The following is a 12465-nucleotide window of genomic DNA, read 5'->3' as shown; positions in this document are numbered from 1 at the left end:
GGCCTGGTCACAACAGTCAACGAAGTGAATCAGCCTCTCTGTAGGGCATTATGCTCACTGTCAAGCCCAGCCAATCAACCTTCAGATGGTTTTGCCTGGGATCGCCTCCACGGGAGCCGATAATGCCATGTTCGTAGGTTGTAGAGTCTATGGTCGTTGCTTCATGTAGGCTGCCAGAGAAGTTGTTGATTAGGGGCAATATCCGAGTTTCTCTGCAGGGCCGGTAAGTCGATGTCGAGTGGGTAGTAGTTTCCGCTGCCCAATCTGCCCATCGCCATAATTTGTCAACAATGTTACCATATGGGAAGGACTCTACGTACTGTCAATGGCAAGATGCTGAGCACCTGCATCAGCGCTAGCGAGGAATGACTGTACGATACGCTGCAGTCGGCAATTCCGGTCAAGAGAAGAAGCGGATGTTTATGGCAAAGAAAACACACTGGGTTAATATTCTTCCGGGAGCCCGCGGCATACGGTTGGGTGTTGTGCGTCATGATGGAAACATCTTCAAATTTATCGTGTTCGACCCCTGTGTCCCTCGTCAGTCGTGTTTGTGTCGCGATCAAGGCAATGGTCAATGACACTCACGAACGGGACACCATCGCTTGGGTCTAGCGCGCTTTGGAGCACATACTTCCCGTATATCCGCCACAAGGTATGTTACGTTGCTATTGATGCTGTTACTCCTCCGTCTCTTGACACTGCCGCGAGTAGCCGCCTCAGCCATTGTCATCCTTTTTTGCGGATTTCTGACATGGTCATTGAAGGATTGGTTCGGGTGAACGCTGCGAGGATGAGGGAGATCAAGGTCGAGCGATAAGCACACTACCCCAACTCGATACGGCTCACTTACTGATCACTTGGTCCTGCCATTGGAGTACCGACTATTATGGAGTCTTAGGCGAGATAGAGTAGTCAGCAACGTGCGCGATGAATGTCACGGATATCCGGACAACTGTCGCAACGCACTCACCGGCATCCAGGTCATCCTTAGCGACGGCAGCGATTACATTGTGCTTGTCAGGTGGATCCCATGTCTGTGTCCATGATTCTGACATGTGGGGCGTCCTCCATTCTTGACGACTACTCTGATATGACCGTGGATGCTGAACATTGACTAAGGTCCTGTCGGAGCAGGATGTCGTGGAAGCATGAACCTCCCCGGGATCATGAAGTGATTGACCATCGGTGGGGTCAGGAGTATCCTCGCGGGCTCCAGTCCTTTCGCCCTGACGAGGCAGGTCCTGCTGAACGCTCACAATATCGAGAATTCCGACTAGTGGCGAGAAATGCTTGTCAATACTGGTCGACTCGGAAATGGTGAGGATACTGACGTCCACTCCTGTCAACAATCACAGCCGGGCGGATGCGGTCGAGGATGTCTGTGAGGTCCTCCCCAAGCGCGATCTATGGTACCCATAAGCGATGATGGTGGAAGGACATCCTCAAAGGATACTTGCCTTCTGGATGAAGGCAACATCCTCAGTATCGGCAGAAGCATATGCAGCATCAGAGTGCTATGAGCACATACTCAGCTTTGACAGCCTACGCCTGAAGCCGTATGAACTTACGTCGAGTATGTATTCCATAAGGCAGTTCACAGGATCGTAACGCTGCTATGAGAGTTAATCAGACAGTGAATAAGACATACTGTACGTGCTTACTTCTGGTATAAGAGGCATATTCTCGATCTCATAGGCGTCCTCCAACGACGTATCCTCGACCAGTGAGTAGCCAGCCATGCCAACGTCATCGTCGTCATCCTCGTCATCATCCGACGTCAACGAGGCGTCTTCACCGTCGGCAGCAGCCTTGAGCCTCTTTGGCAGAAATCGCGGCAATATACCTGTGCGCTCCTTAAAGCCGGTGTAGTGCAGAAAAACGCACTGATCGTGGACGTGTCCAGCCTCATTGTTCCTGTTTCCGCGTTTTCCGCGGTTCTCTGTCCGTCCCTTTCGCGATTTTTGAGAAGCACCGCCATCCCTTCCATGCCATTGCCCCCCAAGTAGCTCATGTTGATCTCCCGAAGCGTGCGCATCTTGCACGCCGAGGCCGTCGGCTTGTCGTGCACAAGGCCCAGAGCGCTGGTGCCAGGCCCTGGACGTTGAGCTCGTCGTTGTCACGGAGAACGACGCGCCTGCAACCGGACCAGCGCCGATGTTCAGCTCCAAATGAGCGACATGCCCACGGTCGACGAAAGCGCCCACGGCCCATTCCTCCGTCTTCACCCAGCCGGTGACGAAGATGATCTCTTCTTCCTTCAGGTCAAGGTCATGTGTCTCGGTAGCCCATCGGTACCAAGTCTTGTGATATTTGAGCATCCAGCCGGCCAAAGTCTTGTTCTTGCGGAGCTTCTGCTGGAGAAGGGTCTGCCGGGGCAGCGCAAGGATGGCCCCTCTGTCTTCGCTGCACTTGAAGTGGATACTCCCCCCGATGCCCTTGCTACGAACCTCATTAGATCGAGATCTTCACACACGCCTGTCAGCTAGGAGAACATCTGCTCACCCACTGGCACCCCCGCTCACTTGGGTCGAGGTGATGCTGTTGCTGTTCAGGGACTTCCCTACCCTAAGCATGCGTGGTTCCTTGTCCTCGAAGAGCGGCTCCTTGATCTGTAATGGCTCATATCCGTCGGGCACACCGAAGAGCGCGTTGAGCGCGTCATTCGCTGGGCGTGTGGCGTTGAAGAGGCGGCGGAAGCGACCCTCGCTGATGTAGCCTACATCCCCGATGCATACTGTACCCTGCTCCTCGGGTTCAGGGTCCCAGAGAGGATACCCAAGGCGGCACGCGTCCCCGAGCTCCTTCGCGTAGACATCCCAGGGTGTAGACATATGAGCAGAGTAGAGTTTGATATAAAGGCAGCAGATCGGTGTTCGTTGCGTTACCTTCCTCGCCTTTTATACGTAGATCCGCACGCTGACATGCAAGGCGATGCATAGAATCTAGAAACAAAATGCTATGCTAGTTATCCACATAATCGGGGACATCAAATCCAAATACGCAATTCACGGGATGCGCACAGATCCACGGACTCTATATCTCCTGAGAACTGCGCTGTGCTTCAGCCTGCTGTGTTTTGTCTTCAGAGGTATATTGTACAGCCCCGCGCGTGTTTTCATGGCCCCAGGAGGCGGTGCTTTAGGATCTGGGCTTCCACTGACAGTGCGAGCGTCATCCCGGACCATATGGGCTTCGAATGGGCAGCATCCAGAGTATTCTATCAGAACGTACCACACTGGCGCGTAGCGGTGACAGATTGCCGAACGTATGCAGTGTCACCAGAACCCTGAAGAGGCCCAGAGTCTTTGACCTGTGATATCGATCGTGAGCGGCCCCAAGCACATTAGCAATGTGAACCTATACGTGTATAACCCGAACTGGTAGAATAATGTTGCGCAAGCAGACCATGAAATCTCTTGCATATACGTTTGGATATCTACTCGTAAGATGACAGAGCTTCTTGCCCCGCGAGGCAGCGATGATCAGGGTTTGGTAAAGTTTGGTAAGTTGCTGAACAACGATCATGAATCGTGCACAAGTCGTATCAAGATGTTGATGAGCAGCTCCAGATCCTTGCGGGGCAGACGTGAGCCAAATATAGTCGAAATCCGAGTGAGCATCGCAAATGCGGCCCGAGCACAGCGCGACGATGCCTAGAACGTTCCTATACAGTACTGGCACACGGGAACGAAGCAATGATGGTCTCAAGTCGTGAGCTCTCCGTGAGACACGTTGGGCGCTTAGATGTACCACACATTCGGAACGTCATCTTATCAGGACCTCGGACGCCATCGCAATGTTAAAGCCCACGGCTTTCGACGATAACGGACTTGCCTTTGATCTCTATGGCGGATGCAAACACCTCCAAGAACCCAAGCCCAATCACCAATATTCCAGCAAAGCGTGCTCTCGATGCCAGTTACTACAGCTTAGATGAGCAGGAGCTGGGGTTCTTTAAATCCCAGACGGGTATTCAAGACGAGAATGAACTCAAGCAGCACATCATGAGGGTACAAGCGGACGCCTACGAGGTACGACCTCTGAGTCATCTAGGGCTGAGACTGCCAACCATGATACGCGCAGGTCCACCCGTACCCCTGCATTCTCAGGTTCGCCTTCACGAAGTGCGTGTTATATCGTAATATTTGGAGGGATGCTGAGAGAACTAGCTCATTTGCAGGCTCAAAATATCTCGTCTGCCAGCGTACAACCAGCTGCTCCAGATTGGGCGAGAGCGTCCAGGCGCAATCTTCCTCGACATTGGCTGCTGCTGTGATTACCTCGAGTCGACCAAACCGACGCTTTACTGACCACCTCTATAAGTTGGGAATGACGCCCGCAAGGCCATTGCAGATGGCTTCCCGCTCGAAGGCGTCATTGCTTCCGACTTGGACCCGCGTGAGTTCGCTCGTGCACCTTCTGCACGTGGTCGTCTGAGCTGATCGCTCGGAACCGTGAAAGGGTTCTGGGACCTAGGCCACAGCCTCTTCAGGTCTACCCCCGCTACGTTCCCGGTGCCCTTCGTCCCCGGCGACGCGTTCGACCACACGTTCCTAGAGCCCGTTCCGCCCTTCTACGCACCGCCCGACTCACCCGCCCCCGCTCTATCCTCGCTCACCACCCTGACGCCCCTGCTCGGCCACGTCTCCGCCATCCACGCGTCCTCGCTCTTCCACCTCTTCGACGAGGAGCCGCAGCTGCAGCTCGCAAAGGCACTCGCAGGCCTGCTCGCGCCGACCCCGGGGTCCATGATCTTTGGCCTGCATGGCGGCCGACACGAAAGAGGCCTGCGCGTGGAACAGGGCAAGCTGAACCCCCGCGGGACATACATGTTCTGCCACTCACCCGAGAGCTGGACGGAGCTTTGGGACGGACGGGTGTTCCAGAAGGGGACTGTCAAAGTGGACGCGTTTCTGCGTGAAACGCAGCGGCGCGATCTGGACACCCCGTCTGATGCCAAATTCTACTTCTTGGTGTGGTCTGTGACACGGCTATAAGCCAAGACGAATTGAGAACGCAAGCACTGTACACTACTGCGCACGATACACGGATATAATAATCTGTCTGATGCGCGATCCCGATTGTGTCGTACGTGAAGGACAGATTAGGCACCGCGGTAAGTCGCCCTGTAGCTCTGATTGGCATACTCAAATAGGATCAGCACTCGACATTCGTAGAAAGGAAATAGGGCCACACAATCCATCTAGCCGTGCGAGGGAATAGACGACATCGCGCGTCAATAAACGTCCATTCAATAACGATACATAACGTCCGACTATAAGAGTGTGCAAGAGATGATAGACAGCATCGGCTACATCATTACTACTTACTAAGTCCACGACCAACCCACACCTTCCATGCGTAGAGGTCATCACTATGGGAGTGCCAGCCACAACGCGAGGAGCTTCGGAAAGTTCGGCGTGCCCAGTCCAGTGACCGGGTCCCATCCAGGGGCGGCAGCGAATCCGTCCGTCCCGCAGCCGGGGTTGTTTCCCGTCGTGATATCGTTGAACGCGGCCATAAACGGGGGCGTGTAGATCTACATACGCACGAATGTCAGTCGCCCTCAGCGCAGCAAGATGCCAGAAACGCGGACGCACGGTGGGGTTGATGAAGCCGATCGTGCTCTTCCCGATCGCAAGCCGTGCATCGTTCACCGCGGACAGGATCGCCGCAGCGACGGGCGAGGAACACGACGTGCCCGCGACGAGCTGGAGCGTCCCGTCGACGACGACCGAGTAGTTCAGCCTGCAGCCGCGGATCAACAGCCGCCTCTACAGTTCGTTCGAGGACAGCGACGCACCCATTGGCCGATATATCCGGATACCCGCGCCCTGACGCGTTGAACACGTCCGACGCGTATGGCGGCGGATACTTCGCCAAGTAATCGTCCACGGCGGACGCCTGCCACGCGGGTGTGGAGAACACGTTCGAGAAGCCGCCTCCCGAGTAGATGTACTGTCCGCACGCCGTCTCGGGGTCCCACACCTATGCCCGCACATGTCCAGTGAGACGGGATAGTAGGGGTACGACGAGGACGTACTGTGCTGCCGGCCTGGATCTGCGTTGCGCCCACGCTGGTCACGTACGGACACGACCCGGGAAAGCCGGGGTCGAACCGCGTTCCGCTCGATGACTCGGTCCCGTCGGCGTTGAGACACAGGCCATTTCCTGCTACGCCGGTGTCTCCTGAAGAGTACAAGATTGTCACGCCCATGAGGCCGAGCTGTCGTGTGCAACACGTCAAGATCATGTCTAGTATGTATAGTTACAAATACAAAAACACACCTTGCCATACTCTGCACACTGTCGTTGAGTATAGGCGGCGCCGTAGGATGCCTCGGTGGCTCCGTAAGACGTCGAGATGATGTTTGAAAGGGGGGCAGTGCCGCAGTTCTCCTTGCCTGGGCACATGATCGAACGCTATTGAGAACCTGAAAGAGCACGTCTACGTATGTAGAACTTACCTGTGTAACCACCGTACGGATCCGGGTAAACTGAGTCATACTCCGGGTTGTCACCTCCTTCGTACGTGCAATAGGACCCGTCGAGAGCGTCCAGGAAGTTGTTGAATGACGCGCCTATGAAGTGTTATCAGCATTGTACACCACGGAATGGGTGGTGAACGCACCTTCGTACAGGTCACCCGCTTGGTACAATGTAACGTTCTGGGTCGCACCGACGAGTGCCATCGCGTACTGCAGGTCGAGATCGGCCTCGCCGTTCACGCTAAAGCCTTGGAAGAGTGTTTGGTCGTATCCTGCACGTCGACGCATTAGCTCACCCTCACGTTCCAAAGTTGCGCAGCAACCAACCTCCGTCGATGCTGACAAGCGCAGGGCGCTGGCCCACCTGGCTCGGAGAGTAGTTCCCGAAGAACCAGTCCATGTCTTGATCGAGATAGGCTTCGGGCGTGTACTCAACTGCGCGTGACCGCAGGATCATCAAGCGGCCAATTCACAGCGGTATGAACACTGCGCACCAATGCCAATGGTATTCCTATCCGTGGCCACCGGGAGGTACACGAAGTCGTACAGTGCGCGCAGGCAGTCAGGTGTAATCTGCTTATCGCAGTCTGCAAGCTCTGTCAAGGCAGTCTGCCAGATAATGAGTACCACCGCAGAACCGGCACGGCCGTGTCCACGTACCTCAATTTCCCCAATGAATTTGGGATTAACGATCCCACTGCGCGACTGGCCCATGTTCTTCGACCCAGACCTCTTCTCCGCGACCCTCTCGCGCTTCACGTGCACGTCAAAGTGCAGCGTCGGCACCACCAGCTCGACATGTTTCGAGACGTGCTCCGGCAGATGGTACTTTTCCTTGCACGCGACGTGCTCGCTGCTCCGCCCTTCGCCGTCGCCGAACTGGTACACGTAGTACTCTGTGCTCAGCAGGCGCTCCGCCTCTTCGACTGTCACGTCCACCTGGACCCATCCGCCGCCCGTGTGCACCTTCACCCCCTCCGGCGGCATGCCTTCCTCCATCAGCCATTCACGGACCGCGTCGACGGCATCGCGTGAAGGACGGAAGGCCTGCGCGACCTGTGCCGGCGTCCAGTGCTTGCCATAGTTCGGCGACTCCGGATGGGACACGTCCAGCACGTAGGCGTCGAGGTTGTCCAGGTTCGACTGAGCGAGGCCGATGCGCAGAGGAAGACGAGTCGCGGGATCGGCGCGACGGGCAGGCGTCCAGCCAGTTGGAAGACTGCTCCGGGATTCATGGACGACACGCGGTGACAGGCTGGCGGTGATGGCGCACTGCGCAAGGATCAAGAGCGCAAGGAGTCGTTGAACTGGCAGCATCCTGGAGGTTCAGCCCGAGGAAGACTGGAAGGCCGTGCAAAGGCTTTGCGTAAAGCCGGTCCATTTTATGCGACTCCGAGGCTGGAGAGCGTCGCGAGGGGATACCGACCGCCGCGCTGCAAGCTAAATCAGAACAAATAGAAGATCCGTCTTTAATTGTGGAGCACGTTGAGAAGCTAACCGCATCCACAACCACCGCAAAGACAGAATTGACGGGGTCATCATCTGTTGACGATGCAGCGCCGTTGATTTAGAAAGTAAGATGCAGTCGTTGCCTTCCGCTGTCGTGGGTGTCGAACTGCCGCCGACTTGGGCGGACGCCGGAGTGTTGCGATCCTAGAAATTGAGGTCATTGGGCGCTCCAGCGTCTGGTTCGAGCGTCTAGATTAGAAGTCGTGTTTAACCTGAACTAATCCTGATCACTGCATGCAGTATTCAATTTTCTAGTACAAAAAAATCAGATAAAAATCGAAAGAAAAGTTAATTTACCTAATGAGTACTCTAGCGCCTATCATGGAGGTGAAATCGAAGGAAAATCGATTATGTAATCCATCTTCCATTGTCTCTTTCAATTTTCCTTCAATTTTTCTTCAATTTCCATTCGATTTCTACAGCAGTAAGATTCAATAGGTGCTAATTGCTTTTAATTGAATTATGATTTGATATTTTGTGCAGGAAGATTGATTCCTGCATGCAGTGGATACTTACTCCAGTACTATTAGAGAACAGAAAAGGAAGGAGGGACGAAACGAACAACCTGCACGAACGTCGACATGTCCGCAGACATCGTGGTTCATCTCTCGTCATATTGAGACGTTGATGAAATTGTATATTGATATATCACGGCAAGCATAGACGTGTCCGATCGAGTGCCTTCCGACATGGACTATGTCGGGACAAGGCGCCCAGTATTCATGCTGCCGCGATCAATGACAAGGCCTTGGCGTGCAACTTGATTTAGGTATTTAGACTGCAGACATCGACAACGAAGTCCGAGGAGCACAGAAGGATGCAACACTCTCGCGATCATTACTTATGACTTTGTATGTTTCTTTCACTTTGAGCCGCCTGCAGTGGCCGCGATGATCGCCTTGAGCAAGTCAGCTGGATGCCGAGACTTGAGGCGTCGCTGAAACCTTTCTCAAACATCGCGCCATAAGCGGAAGGCCGTGTAGGTCCTACACGCTGACAGCTGTCTTTCAAATCTCGTCGCAGTAATGTTGTTGATTCCCTAGTTGACGACGAGGACCTCAGGTTTTATTCACCTTCGGGTGGGATCCCCGTCAATTTGAAGTTCAGGTTCTTGAAGCACAACCAAGTCGCGCTGTCCCCTACTCATTGCTTCCGCAAAAAAACCCCTAGAAGACGGCGCCCCTGTGAGCTAGTCTGAAACTGAAAATGTCTTTGGTCGCTTTTTCTTTTCTCACAGGTGAGTTAGAGCTCTTGCGTCTGTCATTAAAAATTGGACACGCGTCGGCCCCGCGCACTATCGCGATGGCCCTGCATTGAACTCTGGCAGAAAGCCACCGGCTGCTTCGCGGCCGAGGGGGCGAACAGCCTCGCACACAACACTAGTGGCACGAGATGCGCCAATCTGCCGGACCTGCGACATACACGCCATGACGCCTCGCCTGCGCATGTACTTTCACTGGCTCTCCTTCTCCTCGCCCCTTGTCTCTTCTCATCTAACAAGCATTGACATTCACTGTACCTACGCTAATATCTGACCTAACACACCACAGTCACAAACCCCTTTGCGCACACGCTCCCTTCCAGTGCCTTCACTCGGCCTCCTCGCACAGATCGAAGCCACCGACTATTTGAACAGAATCCAGGTTTGTATCCGCTTGAGGACGACGCCCTATGCCGGATAACACATGCGCGTATGTATTGTATCGAGGAAATCAATGCGATATGGGCCGTTCGTTAGCATAGAGGAAGAAGCGCGAGCGAGCTTTGATGCGTGATGTGGTGTCTGTGAGTGGGCGAAGTGTTATTGTCTGAGTCAAATATGTCAGGGAGCCAGGTGAGGGCGTGGTACATAGCATGAGCGCGGAGGAGAAGTTCATAGGCAATGAGCAAGCAGGCAATCATGGGGGGTACAGTCCGGAGGAAGAGAAGGAAATACATAAGCGTGTGTATGTAAGGGGGGGGGTAGGGGTATGTCAGGAGTGGGGCGGAGAGCAAACCGGTCCGTGCATTCGGCGATCATACCTCGCGGGCGTTTTCAGGAGCTGGTCTAGGAGCCTCCTCCGGCCGTTTGAAAGTCGGTGGCCTTGACGTAGTAGAAGAGGAGCGCGAGCGCTTCAGGGTCGTTTAGTCATGTTCGTATCTGCAAGCTCGAGCCACCGACCTTGTGCGCACCCCTACACTACCCGATGATAACTGACAGCCTACGATAAATCGAGCACTCGCTACGATATGTCACACGCAAGTGGTATCCGGCATAGGGCGGCGCCCTCAGGCGTAAGTTAAACTGGCAAAAGACACCGGTAGAAATCCACCGCCACCATAGCCATAATGCAGCGGAGAATATCAATGTCGTATACCCCGCGGCATTGAATGGGATATCATACGCTTACACTACCGACACCAAGTGATGCGTGGCGCCGCGGTGTGACGTTAAGCCCGTCTACACACCGACCACCCGCTTGTAAGTTGCCAGCCGTCGTCAGCGCTCCCACCAGCATGTGCAAGAGGTTCGTTCCCATCCCCCAATTCCTATGTTCTCGACGGGATGAACCCGGACATCCGAAACAGGTTCTTCATTAATTAGCCCGTAGGGCCGGACTGTGGTCAGTGGCCCAGAACCAGAAAATACTTTCGGCTGGAATTGTCCGCCGTGCTTAGGCATCCCGAGAGTGCCCAATGCTATACGCACACACGCACACACACACAAAGAGAGACCGCAGCTCAGAGAAGCAGACCGCTTCTATCAAGTGACACCCATCAGCGCTGTGTGGTCTCTCCGGACCTTCCTGTCCCAAGTCCACTTTGTCCGACCGATGCCGATCCTGTGGTGGAACAGAGGCCGAGTCAGTGGGATTGATCGACTTACGTTAAATGAGATAAACGTGGAGCAACAAGCTCGATGCGCCACATAATGGCTCGGGCCTGTAGCGAGAAGCCGCTCGCGAGTATTACTGTTGAGTCCAGGTCGTATGGCTACCGTATCGTGTAGTGGGTATAGATGCGCAAGCATTGTGCCTCGCAAGTGATCATTAGGCATAATCTCTAAGAGCAGGAATTCTCGTTGACTCGAAGGCATCCTAGATAGTGATGACCATGCCGGCCGAGCCCTGCTCGGCTGAGCTGCATATAGCCCAGCCCCCAGTCCTCAAAAGCAATACATGAGGGCCCGAATTGACTATGAAACCAAGCCGAGCGGCCAAAAGCCCAGCCTCATTGGACCCTGAACAACACTAATCCTGGACAGCATGGCCATGATACTTTGCCAACACAGGCCACGCGTCAGCAACGCTCCGAGGTTCATATCGGGCTGAATGTGTGGTATATCGCTGGATCCATGGAAGCCATTACTGGCGCTTTGCGTCACGCGACCGACAAGAAGCCTTCCGGCGATGATCCAACGCCGGCGAAGCGATGCTCTGTTTGGGATGGTAGCACCCAAAGAAGCCGCTCTGTGAGCTCGCAGCTCGCAATCGTCTCTCATATCGATGGCCGACGAGGAAATGAGCAATCGTCTCTCAGCAAATTCGCAGATCTTCGTTCCTAAAAGGGCACGATGCATGCCACCGGCTGGTCCGAGAGTCCGCCACACTCGGTGCCACAGCCGATACGAGAAAGCGCATTGATGCTGACCGCTCACAAAGTTTATGAGATTGTCAAACATGGAAGGCGGCAGTCGTAGAAGGCCGTGCGCGTTTCCTGCACAAGGTACTCGAGGGATGCGGTGCGAGGCCATCCTGTGCACCCTGTAAGTGGGAGAGTTTCAATGCGGCATTAGTATAGGCTCCGCACCTTCTCCACGGCTCTGAGGCATGTAGTCAAGCTCATTACAGTTTATACAGTTAACTCTGATGCAGGGGCCACCATTTGATCATGTATGTTCGGGGCACTTTCGTCACGGGACAAAACGCGCCGCATACCAAGCTCGCAGGGGATCATACTTCGTGAATCTGAGTGTGGTAGCTGAGCGCTTGCCAAGAGTCACTTCCGATGCAATCAACAAGGTACGGGACGTCCGTTCATCACGACAAATGGAAATGTTGGGGGGACACGCAGAGAAAGCATCTCATCGACACCGAAAGATCATGTGGTTCGGTGTATGAAAGCATGTTCTCGGAGAAGACGAGTCTATCATCAGCTGAACCGCCAGCCAGACACGAGGACGAAACTGGAGCAGTCGGGTTCCCGCGTTTGTGGCCCAGACCTCGGCAGCGATCAGAGAAGGCGCTGCAGATCACACTCGCCATACCGCCGGCTGGATCTATATGCGCCCTCGAACGCCCTGACTCTGGACATAGACCACAGGGGTGTCCAGGAACGTGCTGTGTATCGTCTCCTCCGGGCTAGGCCACTTGGACTGCTGCTGTACCTCGACCCCTTTGCGTGGCCTCCCCACAGGCCCCACAGGGGGCACAGATGCAGGCCCGATCGAAGAGACACAAACCAACACAATGCAATCGTGATCTGA

At 54.6% G+C, this 12465-nt stretch overlaps 4 protein-coding genes across 4 annotated transcripts; 2 read left to right on the top strand and 2 right to left on the bottom strand.

Annotated features, from left to right (window-relative positions):
• Positions 1 to 849: 849 nt before the first annotated feature.
• Positions 850 to 3188, bottom strand: POSPLADRAFT_1139496 (hypothetical protein; the record flags this gene model as incomplete). Its single annotated transcript, XM_024485042.1, has 7 exons — positions 850 to 896; positions 974 to 1276; positions 1335 to 1407; positions 1572 to 1613; positions 1665 to 2442; positions 2506 to 2801; positions 3024 to 3188. The coding sequence occupies 7 exons, from the start codon at positions 3186 to 3188 to the stop codon at positions 850 to 852; spliced, it is 1704 nt and encodes a 567-aa protein (XP_024340107.1).
• Positions 3189 to 3848: 660 nt separating this feature from the next.
• Positions 3849 to 5000, top strand: POSPLADRAFT_1180282 (hypothetical protein; the record flags this gene model as incomplete). Its single annotated transcript, XM_024488743.1, has 5 exons — positions 3849 to 4034; positions 4087 to 4127; positions 4184 to 4275; positions 4327 to 4401; positions 4465 to 5000. 5 exons carry the CDS (start codon positions 3849 to 3851, stop codon positions 4998 to 5000), a joined length of 930 nt encoding a protein of 309 aa, XP_024340106.1.
• Positions 5001 to 5288: 288 nt separating this feature from the next.
• POSPLADRAFT_1180279 (hypothetical protein) lies at positions 5289 to 8095 on the bottom strand. Its single transcript, XM_024488742.1, has 10 exons — positions 7152 to 8095; positions 6986 to 7100; positions 6819 to 6926; positions 6635 to 6763; positions 6471 to 6584; positions 6292 to 6407; positions 6047 to 6229; positions 5807 to 5991; positions 5604 to 5751; positions 5289 to 5542 (listed from the first exon to the last, which is right to left on the bottom strand). Exons 1-10 carry the CDS (start codon positions 7806 to 7808, stop codon positions 5378 to 5380), a joined length of 1920 nt encoding a protein of 639 aa, XP_024340105.1. The 5' UTR covers positions 7809 to 8095; the 3' UTR covers positions 5289 to 5377.
• Positions 8096 to 9854: 1759 nt separating this feature from the next.
• Positions 9855 to 11544, top strand: POSPLADRAFT_1140030 (hypothetical protein; the record flags this gene model as incomplete). The annotated part of the gene is made up of 3 exons (XM_024485121.1): positions 9855 to 9946; positions 10669 to 10843; positions 11272 to 11544. The coding sequence occupies 3 exons, from the start codon at positions 9855 to 9857 to the stop codon at positions 11542 to 11544; spliced, it is 540 nt and encodes a 179-aa protein (XP_024340104.1).
• Positions 11545 to 12465: the final 921 nt, after the last annotated feature.

This window comes from Postia placenta, assembly GCF_002117355.1.
Source record: "Postia placenta MAD-698-R-SB12 unplaced genomic scaffold POSPLAscaffold_5, whole genome shotgun sequence".
Lineage (NCBI taxonomy): Eukaryota > Fungi > Basidiomycota > Agaricomycetes > Polyporales > Adustoporiaceae > Rhodonia > Rhodonia placenta.
Note: the sequence above shows the minus strand (reverse complement) of the source record. Positions and strands in the feature narration are given on the sequence as shown.